The sequence below is a fragment of the Monodelphis domestica genome, chromosome 2 (genome assembly GCF_027887165.1).
Source record: "Monodelphis domestica isolate mMonDom1 chromosome 2, mMonDom1.pri, whole genome shotgun sequence".
In the NCBI taxonomy this organism is placed as follows: Eukaryota; Metazoa; Chordata; class Mammalia; order Didelphimorphia; family Didelphidae; genus Monodelphis; species Monodelphis domestica.
This window is the reverse complement of record NC_077228.1, coordinates 202962323-202983334: the sequence shown is the minus strand read 5'-3', so window position 1 is coordinate 202983334 and position 21012 is coordinate 202962323. Positions and strand designations below refer to the sequence as shown.

The 21012-nt window shown below is 43.8% G+C and overlaps 1 protein-coding gene across 9 annotated transcripts in view; it reads left to right on the top strand.

Moving 5' to 3' along the window:
* MPP2 (MAGUK p55 scaffold protein 2) overlaps window positions 1-2701 on the top strand; it is a 35220-nt gene extending 32519 nt beyond the window's left edge. For all 9 annotated transcript variants that reach the window (XM_056816900.1, XM_056816902.1, XM_056816903.1 and 6 more), the window contains one exon: window positions 548-2701. In XM_056816900.1, coding sequence (XP_056672878.1) covers window positions 548-724 — 177 coding nt within the window. In that variant the 3' untranslated portion in view covers window positions 725-2701. The remainder of the gene's footprint in view (window positions 1-547) is intronic.
* The last annotated feature ends 18311 nt before the right edge of the window (window positions 2702-21012 follow it).

The following is a 21012-nucleotide window of genomic DNA, read 5'->3' as shown; positions in this document are numbered from 1 at the left end:
TCATGTCTGGACAGTGTTTTGTAAAACTTAAAGGGCTGAGGCAGTTAGGTGGTTCAGTGGATAGAGAGTCAGGCCTGGAGGCAGGAGGTCCTGGGTTCAAATCTGGACTCAGACACTTCCTAGCTGTGTGGCCCTGGGCAAGTCACTTGAACCCCATTTCCTAGCCTTTATTGCTCTTCTGCCTTGGAATCAATACTTAGTATCGACTCTGACAGAAAATAAGGGTTAAAAAAAAAACCAAAGAAACATAAAGTACTGTATAAAGGTGAGTTATGATGCTACTGGTGATCAATGAGGGGACCTAGGTAGGGATGTCCCTGCCTTAGAGATCATCTTTCCTTATCTCAGAGAATTGGTGACCACTTTGATTAGTGCCACAGAGGAAAGGCCCAGAATAGAAGGATTAACAAACACAACTGCCCTGGAACTTTCTCTCAGAGGTTATCAATGGGGAATATTGGGGGGATTGTCGGGGTTCCCATCCCTGGGAGGGAGGAACAGGATGGGATGGGCACACCTGACTCAGTGGCTTCCCTGGGCCTGGCAGGAGGCAGACTTGAAGCGGACAGTGGAAGAGAGCAGTCGGATCCAGAGAGGGTATGGGCACTACTTTGATCTCACGCTGGTGAATGACAACCTTGAGAGGACCTTCCGAGAGCTTCAGACTGCAATGGAGAAGCTGCGAACAGAACCCCAGTGGGTGCCTGTCAGCTGGGTATATTAACCCTGCTGCCCATCCACCCGTCTCTGGCACAGGGATTCACATCCTCATTCCACAATCCTTAGTCACTCAGACCTCATCCTTTGCTCTGAGCTGTCCTTGGGCATCCTTTGCAGAGGTTCCCATGTCCCTTCGCCCAGCTCCCTTGGGAAGCTGTGTCCATTCCTTGGGATAAAAAGCCAGGTGGGCAGTAAAAGCTAGCTTCAGCTCTGAAGAAGACACTGTCAGGGAGGGTATGTTCATGGGGCACTTTGGTGCCCAGGTGCTGCCCACCTCTCCTATGCCTGTTAGCTATCAGCCAACCTGGTGCCCTCCCCTCCCCTCTCTAAGGGACCAAACTGTGCTTAGGAGGGTGGGGGAAGGGGAGAAGCCCCCCCCAAGGTGCCCATCAGTCCATAAATGAGAAAAGCTGACACTTAGGTGGGCACCACCACCTCTATTTAGTCACCTTTTCTCCTCAGGGCTAGCAGATCTGCCCCTACCCGAGTGCCCTTCCTACTGACTAGTCACTTAATCCTGGGATCCAGGGATGGGAGAATTATTGTGTCACCATCTAAATGAGCTGGCCATTTTGTCCAGACCTGCCTAGGAGCTAGTTCTGCCTGGTGCTACCTCCAAAGCCTGGGGAAGATTGAAGCACATGAATGAAGCCAGGGCCCAGGGTGGAAAGTGGGCACTGTCCTCTTTCTGGAAGTTCCTGGAGAACAGAATGGAATATGTATTGGGAAAGATTCCCAGGGCTTAGCCTCTCTCCCTATCTCTCCTGCCCTCCCCCAAGAACACAGCAACTCACTGCCGAAGACTCCCCTATTGTATCTCCCAGACCCCTTAGCACTGCCCTTCTTCAACCTTCAATGTGGGGGTATTGGGATGGGTGGGAAGATCTTGGCCTTGATAAGGGAAAGCTAGACTTCCTCTATGATTTCTGCTGAAGGTCTCCAAGAACTTGGAAAAATCAAGAAGGGCAAGTCAACCTCATGATCTGGGTTCAAATATTCCTTGGTGTCTCCTCAAGGGTTCAGTCTTTTCTCCTGAATCCCTCCAGGCAATCTGGGCACTAGCTGACAGGACCTGGCTCTGGGAGTCCTACTAGAAGGGTAGACATGGGAGGCCTGGGGGACCTGGGAAGAGTAGGATTGAGAAAGCTGGGTAAGAATGTAGCCTGAAGAATGGAGCTTCTTCTGCCCATGTCACACTGATCATATGTGTATGAGATACCAACGTCTGAAGACTTGGGCCTCTCTTTCAGAGAGGGATGAGTTCTTTTGCTCCAGAGGAGAAATTTTGGAGTCTGTGTAGTGGGATTGTTGTGGATGGTCCCTATTTCTCCTTCACGTTATGAAGGTCCCTTTTCTTAAACTGGGGAGAAATCCCATATTCCAGTCTTAGAAATTGTCAGATTTTTATCTCCTATGCTGATTTCCATGCTCCATCCTTCAGTTTTGTGAGGGGATACCATGACCCCCTAATTTAGGAGTTTGGAGCAGTACAGAAGTCATCTTTGTAAAATTCCCCTTTAAGGAAAAAAAACAAAAAATGCTGTCTTGGAATTTCTAGGGTCATTTAATTTCCCCCCCTACCTTCCCATAGGATAGCCCTTTTATCCCATAGGAAATAATAGGAAACCCCAGAGAGAAGGGAAAAACCAACCTCTCCCTGGTGTCCATGTTTGGGGCCTCAGACCTCATCCCACTCCACATTCTTACCTGAACTTGAGGGCCCAGCTAGTCCTTCAGTGTCTCAACTCATCTTTCCTGCTGTAATGCCAACACCAGCTGGCCCCTAAACCACTGTGATCCCCCATCCCAGTGTATCGGGGAGGGAGGGATGTCCCTTTCTAGGAGGCCCTGGAAATTAGTGCCCCCTAATCCCTTTTCAGTGCTCCCTTCCCTGGGAGGGCCCTCCTGAGAGGAGGAGGAGGAAGAGAAACATACAAGAGACTTGAGTAAAGAGAGAATAAACAGACTTATTTATTACAAATGGTAGAAAGAAGTTCATTATATATAAATACTGCTTATATAACTCAAGCAAATGAAATGGAGAGGGCCAAGTAGCCCTGAGTTGCTTCACTCTGTGCATCTCATTTGCAAAGATTTGCATCCATGATACATCTATCTACATTCTTTTTTCTTCCGTGATCCTTCTGGGGTTTTTTTGCCCTCTAGTTTTCTCCCATCCTCCTTTGCTATCTTCTGGCCTAGCCTGCAGAGCCAGGGAGAAGGGGAAGAAGAGATGCCCTATTGTCCATTGAACTAGTCCTAGCTGTTAATTTACTTGCCCTGCACCCCTTCCCTTCCCAGGAGGGGCCCAAATAGCCTCTGGGAGAAATTCCCAGCCAGGGACTTCCAAGTCCCTTTCAGCCCTGGTTTCCAGGATGTTATTACAACAGTTCCCTTTCCCCCCAGAGCAATCCAGAAGGGATTGAGAGTCAAGATGCTTTCCTCAGGATGAGTGAGGAGACATGAGAAATTCAACTGGCCAGAGCCCAGGGAATCTGGCAGAGCTGAACCCTTTCCAGCCTGGAGACCCATTCTCTGAGTGGCCACAGGAGTAACCTGTACAAATCACAGTCTCCTCCCTGGCCCCCTGTTTCCCTGTGGGACCTGGGGTGGGGGAAATCCAGATAATCTGCAATTTGGGGGATCTTCAATATATAGTTATTTCTGCCTTTGTGCCAACAGTGAAGTTACCTATCATTCATTCTGGCTGGGGAGATTGGGAGTAGTCCAGAGGGCAAATTGAAAAAATAGAATTCTCTAAGAAGAGAATGCTGCCCCTGACAAGACAGACTCTCTGCCTGGGGTGAGCCTAGAGAGTTGTTGGGCCATCTCTATAGGAGAGTGAGGCCTCTTTGGTCTCTCTAGAATATAGCACCATGTAACAATGATCATGATGGATAGCACTCCGTGAACCCCCAAATCATCTTTATCTCACAGTCACACAAGAAGACATACGTAATGAGGGGGCAGCTGGGTGGTTCAGTGGATTGAGAGCCAGGACTAGAGATGGGAGGTCTGGGTTCAGATTTGGTCTTAAGACACTTCCCAGCTGTGAGACCCTGGGCAAGTCACTTGACCCCCATTGCCTGAACTTTACTTCCTCTCTCCCCATCTCCCAGGGACAAAGGTTGGGGACCCTTTTCCCAGTCTGGGTTCCTCATCTACCCTTTGTCAGCTCTTCCTCTAGGGAACAGTGAGAAGGGACAACTGGGACAGTCCAAGAACCCCTCAGATGTGCACTTTTGTGCACAAGTGCCTGTATGTATGCAGGATGGGGGGAAGGGTTGCTGGTAGCACACATTTCCTGAGAAAGGTGTGTGTGGCATTTTTCCTTCCATGTTCAAGTGAAAATAAATGTATCCTGCAGCCCCCCCCCAAAAAAAAGTTCTGTCTTGGAACTGATACACAGTATTGATTCTAAAATGGAAAGTAAGGGTTAAAAAAAAAAAAGACATTCACAATACACACAGTCATATCCTTCCCTAATAAACCCCTCTAGAAATACACAAATAGTTTATAGACTGGTATAATGGAGGACTGGCATGATTCCCATAGAAGCATTCTGGGGAGAGCCCATCCTCTTTCTAAGAAGCTGTTCAGGATGTATGGGGATATCATTGCCCAAGAAAGGAGAAGCCTGTATTTGAAGTGGCACCTTGTGCCTTGATGGAGCACAACAGAGTTTCACACTTACTTGGCATCTTACATTCATCTTCCCCTTCCCATAATGAAGCCCAAGGGAAGTGCTTTGCCATTGTTCCCCAGTCTCTTTTTACCACCCTCCCCCCACTGTGGGCAATATCCAACAATCTGACTGTCTGCTACCTCCATGTCCTTCCTAAGGACCAAATATTCTTTGGGAAAAGCGGAAATCACCAGTTTGGGCAGATTGTGGAGTGTGTGTGTGTGTGTGTGTGTGTGTGAGATATTGGATATTTGAAGAACTTTCAGAATAATGAAGTCCCACACCATTCTTAGGTTCTTATTCCTAGCCTCTGACTACCTGTTTGTTTTTTAAATCCTTACCCTCTGTCTTAGAATCTCTACTAAGTATCCATTCCAAAGCAGAAGAGTGAGGTGGTGGACAGTTGGGGTTAAGTGACTTGCCCAAGGTCACACAACTAGGAAGTGTCTGAGATCACATTTGAACCCAGGACCTTCCTGGCTCCAACATGGCTCTTTATCCACTGAGCCACCCAGCTGCCCCTGACTACTTTATTTCTCAACCCTGGCCAACACCTTACCCCCACCACATGTCTCTGTCTCTCTATCTTTCTATTTCTATCTCTGTTTCTGTTTGCCTCTCTCTCAGTCTCCATCTATCTTTCCATTCTCCTCTTATTTCTTGGGTTACCTTTTCAAAAAGAAAGGCCCCCTTGTGATGCTTCCAAGACCAGGTAAGACAAAGGAAATCACCTTCCAGAGTCAGGAATCAGCCGACAGAGGGAAGGAAGCATGCTCGAGTCCAGGGTGACAGATGAAATACAACATCAGCTAATCCAGAACCAGTTTCTATTTGGCTGATGAGGAGGTTTAGCAGCCCCGCCAACTCAGTTCTCTGGACAGCTGCAGGGATTGAAAGGGGCTGAGAGAAACTGGGCATAAGATATTCAGGGCGGCATGGAAAGGATGAAGTCTGGGTCTGGTCCCTGCTTTGCATGGAATGATTCCCTCAAGGTTCAGCACCTGTCACTCATGCCAGAGATCTTTCCTGATTCCTCCACTCATGAATTCTAACTCTCCTCTCCCTTCCAAATTACTTTGTATTCATTTGTTTAAAAACTCCTACCTTCTGTCTTAAAGTCAATACTATGCATTGGTTCCAAGGGGGAAGGGCAGGAAGCGCTGGACAATGGAGGTTAAGTGACTTGCCCAGGGTCACACAGCTAGGAACTATCTGAATCCAGATAGTTCAGGAACTCAGGACTCCCTATCTTTGCATTTATCATATATATATATATATATATATATATATATATATAAACACACACACACACACACACACACACACACACACACACACATATATTTACTTGTCAGGATTACATGTTATCTCACCCCAGTTAAGCTTCTTGAGGACAGGGACTGTTTTATATCCCCAGTGCCTACCACAGTGTTTGAGCCATAGAAGGGACTTAGTTGGTTAGGGTTAGATGGTTGGATTGAGCTGAAGAAATATATATATTAAAAGTAGCTAGGTGGCCCAGTGAATAGAGCACTGGGCCAGGTCAGGATTCAGGAAGGTCTGAGTTAAAATCCAACCTCAGATATTCACTAGCTATGTGACCCTGGGCAAGTCATTTTACCCTGTTTGGCTCAGTTTTCTCATTTGTAAAGTGGTCTGGAGAAAGAAATGGCAACCCACTCCAGTATCTGTGCCAAGAAAACTCCAAATGAGGTCACAAAGAATTGGACATGACTAAAATGATTAAACACTCATCCATTATGTATTTTTTCTTTAAACCTTTACCTTTGGTCAAAGAATCAATACTGTGTGTTAGTTCCAAAGCAGAAGAGCTGTAAGGGCTGGGCAGTGGGGATTAAGTGACTTGCCCAGGGTCACACCAATAGGAAGTGTCTGAGGCCAGATTGAAGATTGGAATCCAGGACCTCCTGCCTCCAGGCCTGACTATCCACTTTGCCACCTAGCTGTACCCCCCCCCCCCCGGAAATATATTAAGCACCTCCTAAGGAGGAAATTTTTCAGAGAAGACAGTCTGTGCTTTGATGGATCCTGGAAATAACTGCTCACATTCACATATAGCTCAGGGGTATAGCTCTAGAGTTGGCAGCGTCCTTTGACAACATCTAGCCCAACGCCCTTGTACTGGAAGCTCCAGATAAAGGAAAGAGGTCTAATAGTCAAGTTAGATTCAAATCCCAGCTTTGCTGCTTCCTAACTATGTGACCCATTGTGGTAGCCTGCTGCTACAAGATCTTCTTTCGTGGGGTGAGGACGGGAAGCTGGGACTGAGGGAATCCAGGTGGAAGGGTTGAAGATTAAGAGGGAGAAGACCTGGGTAGAGAAAACAGACCAAGAGACACAGGATTCTTCAGCATCATCCAGCCTGCCAGCTCCTCTTCTGATGGCGAGAGTCTGGAGTCAGACAGGTGAGCTGAGTTTTATTGAGGCTTCCAGGAATGGGGATGTGGGATTGTCAATCAAACAGGTGGTGCGATGGAAACATTAGCATCATATTGGCGATCAGCACAAGATCAAAGAAAGGAACCCAACACAATGGCACAGACCAGAAGCTCATTTGGAAGTCCTGCTTCCTCTCCAGCCTTGGCACCCTCTCAAACAAATGCTGAGTGAGTGCCTTTGCCATTACAAAGAAGCTATAGAATTTGCATGCCAACCTTCCAGACTGCAGACTTGGGGAGAGGTTTGAGTTCCACAAAATTTGCACCCCAATTCAATTCAAGGATCCAGAAATCAACCATGTGAAATATTAGAAATATATCCATAAGCCCGTCCCTGAGCACTTTGCTCATTAGAGTCAGCCTTTGAATACATCTTTAACACTTTCATGATTCATTCATACCTGGAAACCTTCGCCTGGGATAAGTGAGGGATGGGAAAGGAACAAGCTTTTATTAAGTTCCTACTAGGTGCCAGGAGCTGTGCCAAGTGCTTTACAAATATTATCTCCCAATCCTCAAAACAACTCTAGAGGTAGGTGTTATTATCATCCCCATTTTATAGTTGAGGAAACTGCGACTGTCAGAGATTAAATGACTTTCCCAGGGTTACACAGCTGGAAAGTATCTGAGGCTGGATTTGGACTCAAGTTTTCCTGACTCCCATCCATTGGCCTTTAAATCCCTTAATCTCTCAGGGCTTCAGTTTCTTCATCTGTGTTGACCTTAGATGCCTTTGAAGGAAAGGGCTATCTATCACCTCATAACATCTCTGGGCAATATTTTACTGGTGAGGAAAATGAGGCTCAGTGAGACTGAGACCCTTGTCCATGGTCATAAAACTAGTACAAGTTCAAATGCAAGTCTCCTAAAGCCACAGCCAGTATGCTTCCCACATGCCACTAACCTACTGTGTGACCTTGGACAAGTCACTTGGGCATTGAGTCAGCATGGTAACTTGGGAATAGGACCCCAGAATACCTTAGCTTGAATCCTGATTCAGATGTTGCCTCTATGGTCACGGGCAAGTCTCTTAAACCATTCTGTAACTCATTTTTCTCATCTGTAAAATGAGGGGATTGACTTAATGGTTTTCTCAATTTCCTTCCAGCTCTAGATTTATAATTCCATAAACCTGTTGTTATTTAGTTGGTTTTCAGTTATATCCAACTCTTTGTGATTCCATTTGAGGTTTTCTTGGCAGACACTAGAATAGTTTGGCATTTCCTTCTCTGGCTCATTTTTACAAATGAGGAAACTGAGGCAAAAGGGTGAAGTGACTTGCCTAGGGTCACACAGCTAGTACGAATGAAGCTGTATTTGGATTCAGGTCTTCCTGACAACAGGCCTAGCAATCTATTCACTGCATCCCCTAGCTGCCCATCTGTAAACCTGTGTCTCCCGATGGTGAGTGTGTGCATGTTTGTGTGGGCAGGGATAGGGAAGGGGATCTCTCCCTTTAATCTTCTCAAGTCTGTGACCCTACTTCCTCCTGGTGTTTTTCTTTTTTTCTTTTTAAAATTGAACTAATTAATTTAGAATATTTTTCCAGGGTTACATGATTCATGTTCTTTCCCTCCATTCCTCTCTCCCTCCCTCCCGTAGACAATGTGCAATTCAACTGGGTTTTCCGAGTATCATTGATCAAGAACTATTTCCATATTATTAATATGCAATAGAGTGAACATTTAGAGTCTACATCCCCAACCATATCCCCATCAACCCATGTGATAAAGGAAATATCTTTCTTCTGTGTTTCCACTCCCACAGTTCTTTCTCTGGATGTAGTGTTCTTTCTCATAAGTCTCTCAGAATTGTCCTGAATCATTGCATCACTGCTAGTAGAGAAGTCCATTACATTCAATTGTACCACAGCGTATCAGTCTCTGTGTATAATGTTCTCCTGGTTCTGCTCCTTTCGCTCTGCATCACTTCCTGGAGGTCATCCCAGTTCACATGGAATTCCTCCAGTTCATTATTCCTTTGGGCACAACAGTATTCCATTACCAACATGTACCACAATTTGTTCAGGCATTCCCCAATTGAAGGGCATCGCCTCATTTTCCAATTTTTTGCCACCACAAAGAGTGCGGCTATGAATATTTTTGTACAAGTCTTTTTCCTTATTATCTCTTTGGGGTACAAACCCAACAGTGATATGACTGGATCAAAGGGCAGTTAGTCTTTTAAAGCCCTTTGGGCATAATTTCATATTGCCTTCTAGAATGGTTGGATCAATTCAAACTCCACCAGCAATGCATTAATGTCCCTACTTTGCCACATCCCCTCCAACATTCATTACTTTCCTTTGCTATCATGTTAGCCAATCTGCTAGGTGTGAGGTGATACCTCAGAGTTGTTTTGATTTGCATCTCTCTGATTATGAGATTTAGAACACTTTTTCAAGTGCTTATTAATAGTTTTGATTTCTTTATCTGAAAATTGCCTATTCATGTCCCTTGCACCTTTATCAATTGAGGAATGGATTGATTTTTTTACACATTTCATTTAGTTCCATGAGAAGTAAATTTGAGAAATTAGAATTTTGTTAGAGGTTTTTGTTATAAGGATTTTTTTCCCAATTGGTTGCTTCTCTTCTGATTTTGCTTGCATTGGTTTTATTTGTACAAAAACCCAGTGGTTTTCTTTTTACCTTCCTCTAACACAAAGGCATTGGATTAGATCATCTCTAAGATCCCTTCTGGCTTTTGTCCCAGGGTTGGCTGTAGTTCCACCACAAAATGGGCAGCTTCAGCATCAGTCCCCTCATCACACCCTCCCGCCCCCTTTTGGTGGAAAGTGAGAAAGAAATCTTGCCAGGTTAGAGATGGTGAAAGGTGGGGTTTCCCTGAGGTCATGTGTGAGTCAGCTACAGATAGTTCTCAGCCCTCAGGTCATGCATGATCTTTGTTCCTACCCTCTCCTTCCCTCCCCCAGATCCAGGATTGACAGAGGGGACCATGTGATTTTCTCTGTGGATCTCTCAGGATTAAGAGCTGAAAAGGACCCTAGAGGATATCTCTGACAACCCATTTTATAGATGAGGTCCACAGAGGCCCCAAGGGGCAAAGCAGGGATCCCAACATTGGTTGTCTAACTTCGAATCTAGAGCTTTTTTCCCATAATACCACGAACCTGGTAACTTTAGATAAACTTTCAGATGGTTTGTGAGCGTTTCTTTAGATGTGTACATCATTTTGTCTTATATGCACTTTTCTTTGGGTGATTGAGTGTGGGTGCATGGGTAAGTCAGGGCAGCTAGATGGCGCAGTGGATAGAGAGCCAGGCCTGGAATTGGTAGGACCTGGGTTCAAATCTAGGCTCAGACACTTCCTAGCTATATGACATTGGGAGCCAAGTCACTTAACTCCTTTTGCCTAGTCCTTGCCTTTCTGTCCCAGAGTTGTTATTGGGACAATAAAATGTCTTTTTTTTTTTAAGACTATATATATGGTTTGTATGACTTGGCTGTGAGCAAGCACAAAAAGTGATGAGGCCTCAGTTTTCTCATCTGTAAAACAAGCACATTAGAACAGATGGATTCTAAGGTTCCTGCCAACTTTTAATATAATCCTATAACATGGCTTAGTGGGATTGGAGTCAGGAAGACTCATCTTCCTACATTCAAATCTGACCTCAAACACTTAGTTGCGTGACCCTAGGCAAGTAATTCTACTCTGTGTATCTCAGTTTCTTCATCTGTAAAATAAGATAGAAAAAAATGGCAAACTGCTCCACTATATTTGCCAAGGCAACCCAAATGGGATCAGGAAGTGTCAGACAAGACTGAATAACTAACAAAAACAATGTGTCCTGCTAGGTGACTCAGTGGATTGAGAACCAGACTTAGAAACTGGAGGTCCTGGGTTCAAATTTGGATTCATATATTTCCTAGCTGTGACCCTAGGTAAGTCATTTAACTGCCTTACCACTTTTCTGCTTCGGAATCAATATTTAGCATTGCTTCTAAGACCGATGGTAAGAGTTAAAAAAAAGTACATTTGGAGTGTGTGTGTGTGTGTGATCATTTCGGTCATGTAATTCTTAGGAGGTAAGGGTTTAAAAAATGCATTGATAAGTACAGAGCTGTATGTAACTTTGCAAGATTCTCTGTATACTGGATGGGACAAGGGATGATGTAACTTTCCTGTGTCTCTAAGTGTGCCCCCACGCTGGGCTCATGCTCACAACTCAGAGATCTAATGTTCTCTCTTCTCCTTCCTTGCCTTGCCTGACATCAGGCTCCTTAGCCTATGGCCATGGTGGACCTGTGCCTCTTTTCTAGATCTAGATCTGTACATTAGTTTGGGGAAAGCATTCTTATGGGGCCCTGTGGACCCTTCCCCACACCCATGCCATAGACCACGAGCCTTGGCACCAAGCCCTGAAAAACCATGAGTTTTATGGGAGAGATGGAGACTCTGGAGTGACACCCTGGCTCAAAGGCTGTAGTTAAGCAAGAGGCACAGTACAGGGGGACCCTCCCCAGTCTAGGGAGTTGGGGTAGGATTCTGGGAAGATTACAGATGAGAAATCCTTGAACGGTTCTGAGTCAGAGTCATGCTAGAAACAAGTCATAATGAAGAACCGGGCAGGTGCCTAAAGGTGTTGGAAGGCTCGGGGTCAAGAGGCTGGCTCTGAAAGAGAAGGGACAGCAGAATGGGGGTTCACCAGATGGTCCTTGAAGGGACTAATCAGGAGTGGGGTCCAGGGTTAGGGCTGCAGGTGGTATTGGGCAAGGCAACAGGCTGATGAGGCAGACAGTCATCTCTGCTAGTAACTATTTAGGTGACCTTGAGCAAACCAATTAAAGTCCATATCACCTCTGAGGGACTCAGTTTCCTTATTTGTAAAATGAAGGGATTACATGAGATGTCCCCCGAGGCTCTTTCCAGATCTAAGGTGATGAATCTGCCCTTGGTTGGCTTTGTTAGTGAGCCTGTGTGTGGACAGAGATTCTCTCTCTGCCTCTGCCTCTGTCTCTGTCTCTGTCTCTTTCTCTCTCAAACACATACTTTCTGTTAATACTAAGTATCAATTCCAAGACAGAAGACAAATAAAGTTTTTATTTCAACATGATTGGTTTTCTTTGTAATCCTCTAGATTTTACTTTATGTATTTAAAAAACATCGATCTGAGGAAGGGTCCACAGGTTTCACAGGACAGCCAAAGGGATAGCTCATAGAAAAGGTTAAGAACCCCTTTTGAGGGGCAGTTAGGTGGCACAATGGGTAGAATGTCAGGCCTGGAGTTGGAAGGACCTGGGTTTAAGTATGGTGTCAGACATTTCCTACCTATGTGACCCTGGACAAGTCACTTACCCCCAACTATCCAACCCTTATCACTCTTCGGTCTTAGAATCATTGCTAAGGCAGAAGGTCTGGGTTTAAAAAATAAAGAACCCCTTTTGAAAGTTCCTGTGGACTCCACCCTCTTTGTTCTCTATGGCAAAGGCTAGGCTATTTATAAGTCCTTGGTGAAATTACTTTGAGGTATGTTTATATTACCCAGATCACCTTTGAACTGCCTGATCTTGCCTAGTTACTGATTTTCCTTAAGGATGAAGTGTCGGGCACCCCACGAAATGGCTTGGGTGGAAATATTGCTCCATTGGTGATTATTTACAAAGACAAAGATCTTGATAATATCAATCAGTGAACAGGCTTTTGTTAAGACACTATGCAAAGCCCTTTTGTTGTTGTTTTTGAGCCTGATTCTCTCCCTCCATAGCTCCCTCCCCTCCCTATTCCCTGAGATAGTAAGTAATCTGATATAGATTTTACACATACAATAATGTAAGACCTTTTTCCGGTTTATTTTACAAATGAGGAAATTGAGGCAAATAAAGTGAAATGACTCGCTCAGGGCCACACAGCTAAGAAGTCTCTGGAGCCAGATTTGAACTCAGAAAGAGGAGTCTTCCTGACTCCAGACTCCACATTTTGTTGTGCTACCTAGCTAGCTTGGGGATACAAGTAAAAGCTGAGCCCCTCTCCTCTCCTAGCTTAAAATGGAACTGATGAAGGCAACAGATAAAAAGAAGCTCAGAAGGGTAGGATGGGATGAAGCCACCCAATACAGGGGTATGCTGGGAGAAGAATGAGCTGGGGCTGGCCTGGGCGCTCTCCTTAAACGGAATTTGGAATTTTATCATCTCAAAGAAGTACAGATTGTAATTAGTCTGCAGCCTGATAGATGAATCCTGGGGAGTTACTAGCTGGAGGCATGGAGAAATTAAGTGACTTGTCTGGAGTCACATAGCTGTTCCAAGCCTAGCATTCCTTCTCTTCTCCACAAGCTGCCTGTGGGAGATAATAATCACTTAGATTCATTTAAAGCTCTAAGGGTTAGAAAGTCTTCTGCATATATTATTTCATTGAATCTTTTCATCAAGATAAGGCAGGCAGGTATTAGTATGATCATCATTATTAGTAGTAAGCCCTTACTTTTTGTCTTGGTATTAATTTTTTAAAACCATAACCTTCCATTTTAGAATCAATACTATGGGGGGGAGGGGCACAACTAGGTGTCTGAGTGGACAGAAATCCAGGCTTGGAGACTGGAGGTTCTGAGTTCAAATTTGACCTAGATACTCCCTAGCTATGTGACCCAGGCAAGTTACTTAACCCCCATTGCCTAACCCTTACCACTCTTCTACCTTGGAACCAATACATAGTATTGCTCTAAGATAGAAGGTAAGAGTTTAAAAGAAAAAAAAAGGATTATTCACCTGATTTGCTGGTGACACATCTGAGTTCTGGGACAGCTAGGTGACGCAGTGGATAGAGTACCAGATATGGAATCAGACTCAAAATTGAGCTCAGACCTTGCTAGCTGTGACCCTTTCTTCTTGTCATTTAATTTTAAATTTAATTTAACATTTTTTCCCATGGTTCCAAGATTCATGTTGTCTCCCGCCCCTCTTCCCTCTCAGAGCTGACAAGCAATTGCACTGGGTTATACTTATATTATCATACTTTTTCCATATTATTCATTTTTATAAGAGATTCATCTTTTAAAGCCACAACCTCAAATCATATACCCATATAAACTGGTGACAAATTGACCCGGGCAAGTCACTTAACTCCCATTGCCCAGCTCTTATCCATCTTCTGTCTTGGAACTGATACACAGTATTGATTCTAAGAGGGAAGGTCAGGGTTTAAAAAAAAAAAAGAATAAGATTACTAGGCCGATTTGCAGGTGACACAATTGAGTTCTGGGACAGCCAGGTCTGGAATCAAGGAAGACTCAAAATCTGAGCTTGAACCCTTGCTAATTCTGTGACCCTGGGCAAGTTATTTCACCCTGCTCCCCCTCCATTTCCTCATCTGTCCAATGAACTGGAGATGGAAATGAAAACCCATTCCAGTGTTTTTGATGAAAGGCAGTTGAGGCTCCTTGGTTAGGATATTAAGCCTGGAGTCAGGAAGACCTGAGTTCAAATTTGTCCTCAGACAGTTCCTAGCTGTGCCCCTGCGCAGGTCACTTAGCCTTTGATTGCCTGACAAAAAGACCTATTGGATCTACTGAAGAGGGGAATGGCAAACCACTCCAATATCTTTGCTGAGAAAACCTCGTGGATAGTTATGGTCTTTCGAGTCACAAAGAGGCAGACCCGACTCAACAACAATCACACACAAAGGCTTGGAGAGGTTAAAATGGCTCCTTCCAACTGCATTGGCCAAAAAAGCGTCAGACCTGAGCCTCACACCTCGGTCTTCTCCCAGCTCAGGGCTCTTTCTCATTACTCAGGTGGTCTTAGGTCCTAAACTCATCTAGAGACCCACGCTTTGATTGTGGGGATTAGTCTGATATTCTCATTTTACATCCTACTCCGAGGAACTTTTCAGCTATTAAGACCAACGTTTCTTCTTCTCCTGTTTTTTCAACTTAGCATTTTATTTTTGCTTTGTTTTTTTTTTTTTTTTGGAACTACAGTCATTGTCAGATACGCCTCTATGAACTCATCTACTCATTGGATCAGTCCCTTTGTGAAACCAGAAGCACAGAGCTCATTTGCATAAGATCATCCTCATTGGTGGAGATAGATTCCTGGAAAACCAATGAGGATGGTCTTACGCCAATGAGCTTTGCGCCTGGTTACATTCATAAAGAAGAGTAGACAGGGAAAATCAACCGCCAATGGAGGTCGCTTCACTAGGAGGCGAGGCGTCTCCCTGGCTCTGACGCAAATCTGGTATATTTCCTTGACCAACGGTTTGTTGCACTTTTGTTCCTACTACACGAAGCACTACTCTGGAATTTTTGGTCCCGGTGGGGACCTTTCTTTTTTTCTGATTTACTCAGGCAGATGAACGAACAATTGAGTGACTTCCCTCACATAAATCCAAATTGTTTCCCAGAATGGTCAGACCAGTTAACAGCTCTACAGAGAGTATATCACTATGCCTCAGTACTTCCAACACTGATAATGTTTATCCATCTCCTTTCTGTGCCAGTTTGATGGAAACTTTAGGGTTGTTTTCGTTTGCATTCAGTGCTAGCCTTTGCTTAACACACTTCCTAATATTTGAATATGGTTCTGAAAAAATGGGAAAGGACTTTTTTGTACAAAAATATTTATAGCTGTGCTTTTGGTGGTGGCAAAGAATGGGAAACTAAAGGGATGTCCTTCAGTTGGGGAATGGCTGAACAAGTTATGGGATATGATGGTGATGGAATGCTATTGTGCTATAAGGAACGATGAACAGAATGGCTTCAGAAAGAGCTGGAAAGACTTAATGAACTGATGCAGAGTGAAATAAGTAGAACCAGAAGATCATTATACACAGTAACTGCAATAGTGTAGAATGATCAGTTGTGATAGAACTTTCCTAATAACAGCAAAACAATGATCCAGGACAATACTTGGGTATTTATGAGAAAGAATGCTATCCATCTCCAGAGAAAGAGCCATTGGAGTTGGAATACAGGTGAAAACACAGAATTTATCACTTATTTACCTGGGTTTGGGTTTTAGGAGATCATTTTCTTACAAAAATAAATAAATATGGAAATATATTTTGAGTGATAACATATATGCGAATTGCTTGTCAACTCCGGGAGGTGGGAGGGAAGAGGGGAAGAATACGACATGAATCATATAACTTTGGAAAACCTATGTGTAAATTTATTATTGGAATAAAATAAAGCTTTTTAAAAATGGATAGGGATCTGAGATGAAATGACTCCAGGGCATGCTCCAATCTTGAGAAGCACCATTACCCAATGGAAAATGAAATGGACCTTTTTGTTCCCAGCCCCACCAGCAGTTTGTCACGCCTGACAGGCTCACTGGAGACATTTATACTTGCTACTCTATGCTCCCAGGAGAGTCCTTCACAGATTAGAACTTCAAGGATAGATGAGGCCCACTGGACCCAATGTGGAACCAAATGTTTTTTCACTGAGAACATTGTCTATTCACTGGGGCAGTGAGGAAGAATACTTTGTTTGGAGTCAGAGAACTTGTAGTTGCACTACCAGCTCTGCCACTTACTAGCTCTTTGGCTTTAGGCAAATCATTCACCCTCTGGACTTCAGTTTCCTTATCTAAAAATGAGGCAGTTTAGACTAAATTAGGGACTCTTAACCCAGGGTCTGTGAGCCTGTTTTTCTGTTTTTAATATCTTGATAACTACGTTTTAATAGAATTGGTTTCCTCTGTAGTCCTATATATTTTATTTTATGCATTTAAAAACATTATTCCTAGGAGGAGTCTATATAGGCTTCATCAAATTTACCAAGGGACTCATTACCAAAAAAAAAATGGTTAGGAATCCCTGGATAAAATGAATGTTATGGTTCCCATCTAGCTCTAAATTCTCCAATTTATGTGTAACTTGATCTATTCTTTTTTTAATTATTAATTTAAGCACCTACTGTATGTCAGGCTTTTATTTTATTTTAAATGTATTTGTTACTTTCAAATTCTCAGGTAACTTCCTTCTGTCAGTAATTTCCTACCCACTAGAAACAAAAAGATATATAGAGAGGAAGCTGGGTGGTTCAATGGCTAGAGAACCAGGCCTAGAGATAGGGTGTCCTGGTTTCAGATCTGAATGTAGATACTTCCTAGCTGTTTGACCTTGGGTAAGTCATTTAATCCTAACTGCCCAACCCTGATTACTCTTCTGCCTTGGAACTGATATTTAGTGTCAGTTCTAAGACAGAAAGTAAGGGCTAAAAAAAAAGATATATATAAAATTTTCTCTTGCTTATTTCTGTTTATCAGTTCTTTCTGGGGAGGAATTGTACACTATTCATTTTTCAAACAATATTTCTGTTGCTGTATATAATGTTCTCTTTGTTAACTAGCTCTATTTTTACCGTTGATTGCTTCGATACCATTTGGACCATTGCTCTTTTTTTTTAAAATAAATCCTTACCTTCCATCTCGGAATCAATACTGGGTATTGGTTCCAAGGCAGAAGAGTGGTAAGGGCTAGGCAATGGGGGTCAAGTGACTTGCCCAGGGTCACACAGCTGGGAAGTGTCTGAGGCCAGATTTGAACCTGAGACCTCCCATCTTTAGGCCTGGCTCTCAATCCCCTGAGCTACTCAGCTGCCCCCTGGGCCATTGCTCTTATTCATCATCAGTTTCTCAAATTTATGAAGAGTGTTAGGGTTGCTCATTATAAACACTTGGGGCAGGGGTGTGTGACCTACTGTGATGAGTTATTTGCAATTTTTGAGGTGTTTAAAACACTATACATAAATGGTCAAATGAAGTCAAATACTAATTATTAAATGTTTACTATGGGCTAAGTCCTGTGCTCTGTGTGTGTGTGACAAATACCAGCAGAATAAAAGATGAGCTCCTCAAGGAGCTTACAATTTTTTTTAACCTTACCTTCTGTCTTAGTTTCATTTCTAAAACAGATAAACATCAAGGGCTAGGCAACTGGAATTAAGTGACTTGCCCAGGGTCACACAGTTAGGAAGCGGTCAAATGAATCTAGGACCTCTGGACGCCAGGCCTAGCACCCTCTCTATCCACTGTGCTACCTAGTTACCCATAATGAAAGGAAGCTGAAAAGTGCAGGGGGTGAGGGTGAGGAAGTGAATAGAGAATAAATACAGAATAATGAGGAAAGCCATTTGGAAATGAAATAAGGTAGATAGTCTTGATGATAGAATGGTAGAAGTGAGATATCAAGGTCTGATGCTCTTGATAACCCACAGTGAAGATAGGCCTCGCAGGCCTCCCCCATAGGCCCAGTGCGCTTATCTGCCTCTTAGGCCAGTTAAAAAACAAAGACAGGGTTTATTTGAATCTCAGTAAACTGGAGCGGAGGATTAGGGAATAGGATGCCCTAAATCTAAATTTTCTAAGACCCCTGCAAAGGAGTATCTTCTGGTTTTCCAACTGCCTAATTGACTACTCTGACTGTCTAAGACTTTCCCCAGCTATCTTACTACCTGACTAAAATCCTCCCAGATAAGTTTGCTAAGGTATATAGTTCTTTAGACCAGGTAGGCCTGGGACAAGTCACTTTATCTCAGCGGCCAGTGCTGGTCAGTTAGACCCAAGATGGCTGTAGACCTTCCGGCCTTCCTTCACTGGCTGGCTGGACACAGAGCTCAGGGCAGCTGGAAATAGTCTATCAGGATGCTGGAATCTCGAGTAGATGAAGCAGTCGACAGGCTTGTTCAAAATGGACACCAGTATCAGTAGCGTCAGCTCCACGGGATAAGAAACCAAACCCCCACTTCGCTCACACAGAAGGCAAGCAGCAGGAAGTACCAGCTTCAAACTCTCCCAGAAACAGGAAACCAAAAAGCCCAGAGTTCTCTCTGTGTCCCAGATTCCAGAACTGAGCCTATGTCATTCCATGGCATGTGGCAAGGTCCCTCTTTGCAAACTCTCCTCTTGCAACTTGTTTGCAAATCATTTCTTTCCTTTCCTCATGACAGAAAAGAATGAAGCTGGGAGCAGCTACACAGCTCAGTGGATTGAGAGCCAGGCTTAGAGAGAAGAGGTCCTGGGTTCAAATTTGAACTCAGACACTTTCAGTTGCCTAGTCCTTGCCACTCTTCTGCCTTGGAAACAAGACACAGGGTGGATTCTAAGTTGGAAGGCAAGAGTTTAAAAAAGAAGAAGAAAACGAAGAGAAAAAAGCTGTGTCTGGCTTGAGCTTCCTCATTAAAATGGAAAATCTGAGAACTGGCCAATCTGGGGTGCCATGTTTTGTTCTGCCTATGGAAGTCTCCAAGTATGGGAATTCTCTCCTCTGCCAACAGGTCACAAATAAATCGAGGGCTTACTGGGTAAATCTTAGCAACTTCTTACACATAGAACCACACAGAGGCCAAATGACTCATCTGGGGTCACCTCGCTAATACATTTCAGATGATTTGAATCTATACTTCAGCCTCCAATGCCAACATTCTTTGCATGACTCCACACGGTCGTCAGGACAGACACAGCCAGGCTACTTGCTTATATTTCCTTTTTCTCTTGGTTGGGGAAGAGGATGTTAGATAGCTTGTGGTAACAATAGTTGACATAGAATTGAGAAAATAACAGGGGGTGGGGACAGGAAGTAGACACTGCTGCTATAACCTAAAGAGGGTACCAGCCTTTCTCCTACTCTGAGGCTGCCCAAAGGTAGCATATGAAGTCAAAACGAGTTGAGGCTTCTGTTTTCTAAACAGGCCCTTCTACTGCCAAGTTGACTATGGTTATTGGCAGAGGAGGGCCAGGGAGCCTGAAGAGACCTCCTGGTGGCAAAGTAGAGCAGCTTTGGGGGTAGGGGCAGATAGGTAGAGTCAGGAAGACTCATCTTCCTGAGTTCGGATCTGGCCTCTGACACCTTCTAGATGTGTGACCCTGGGCAAGTCATTTTACTCTGTTGGCCTTGGTTTCCTTATTTGTACAATAAGGGCTTAGCCTGGATGATTTCTTTCTTTTCTTTTTTTAGCTCTTACCTTCTGTCTTAGCATCAGTACTGTGTGTGTATGGGTTCCAAGAGAGAAGAGTGGTAAGGGCTAAGCGATTTGCCCAGGGTCACAGAGCTAGGAAGTCTCTGAGGTCACATTTGAATTCAGGATCTCTCATCTTTGAGCATGGATCTCAATCCACTGAGCCATGTAGCTCATTTTAATTAAATTGATTAAAATTCATTGATTAAATTAAAAGGATTAAAAAATTTTTTAATTATTTGTTTGTTGATCACTTTAAAATTTCCACTTGTCTTCCTCTCTTCTTCCCCTTCCCACACTAGAGAAAATATCATTTGACCACCAAAAAAAAAATTTATCTGTGTAAACTCTTTCTTGTTTCTATTGATTAGTTCTTTCTCTGCAGGTGGGCATTCATGGGCTATTCTTTTGACTGGATGATTTTGAAGTTCCTTTCCAGCTCTAATCTATGATCTGTTGTCCTTCTGACTCTTTCCCTCTCTCCTTTCCCCAATGCCTGTTGCAGAAGCCTAGATATTAGCAGTCAGGGGTCACAGAGATCTGACAAAATGTCACTGGGGGGTTGTGGTTGGCAAAGAATGAGTTGGGGTCTGGAAAATGGACCAAAAAACTTAATCTATAGAATCCAGGTAAGCAAATGCTTAAATCCACTCAGATGTGGGATGTAGTGAAGAACTGACCTTTGAATGCTGGGTTTTGAGAGGACAAGATGGCCAGCTAAATCAGGACGGGCCAAAATAGGTCTGTGAAACTTGAGTTAAAGATTAGGTTAGAAAGTTTAGGGGTCTGTTAGTCTGAGACTGTTGGGTAGATTTCTTTTGTGGAGCATCTAGGTGATACCAGGGATAGAGCACTGGGCTTGGAATCAGGAAGACTCCTCTCCTGAGTTGATTTCTAGACTCAGACATTTCCTAGTGGAGTGACCCTGGGCAAGTCACCTAATCCTGATTGCCTTGGTTCCTCCCATATAAAATGAACTGGAAAAGAAAATAGCAAACCATTCTAGAATTTTTGTCAAGAAAAACCCCAAATGGGGTCACAAAGAATGAGACTTGACTGAAATGACACCACAAAGATATCTTTGTCTACATCTAATTACCTCACCCTCCAGGAGTGTTGGAACTGGCATTAAAATTAGGCTCTGGGGGTATGGGCTGGGGAAGACAGTTAGGTGGCTCAGTGGTTGGAGAGCCAGACACTTCCTAGTTGTGTGATCCTGAGAAA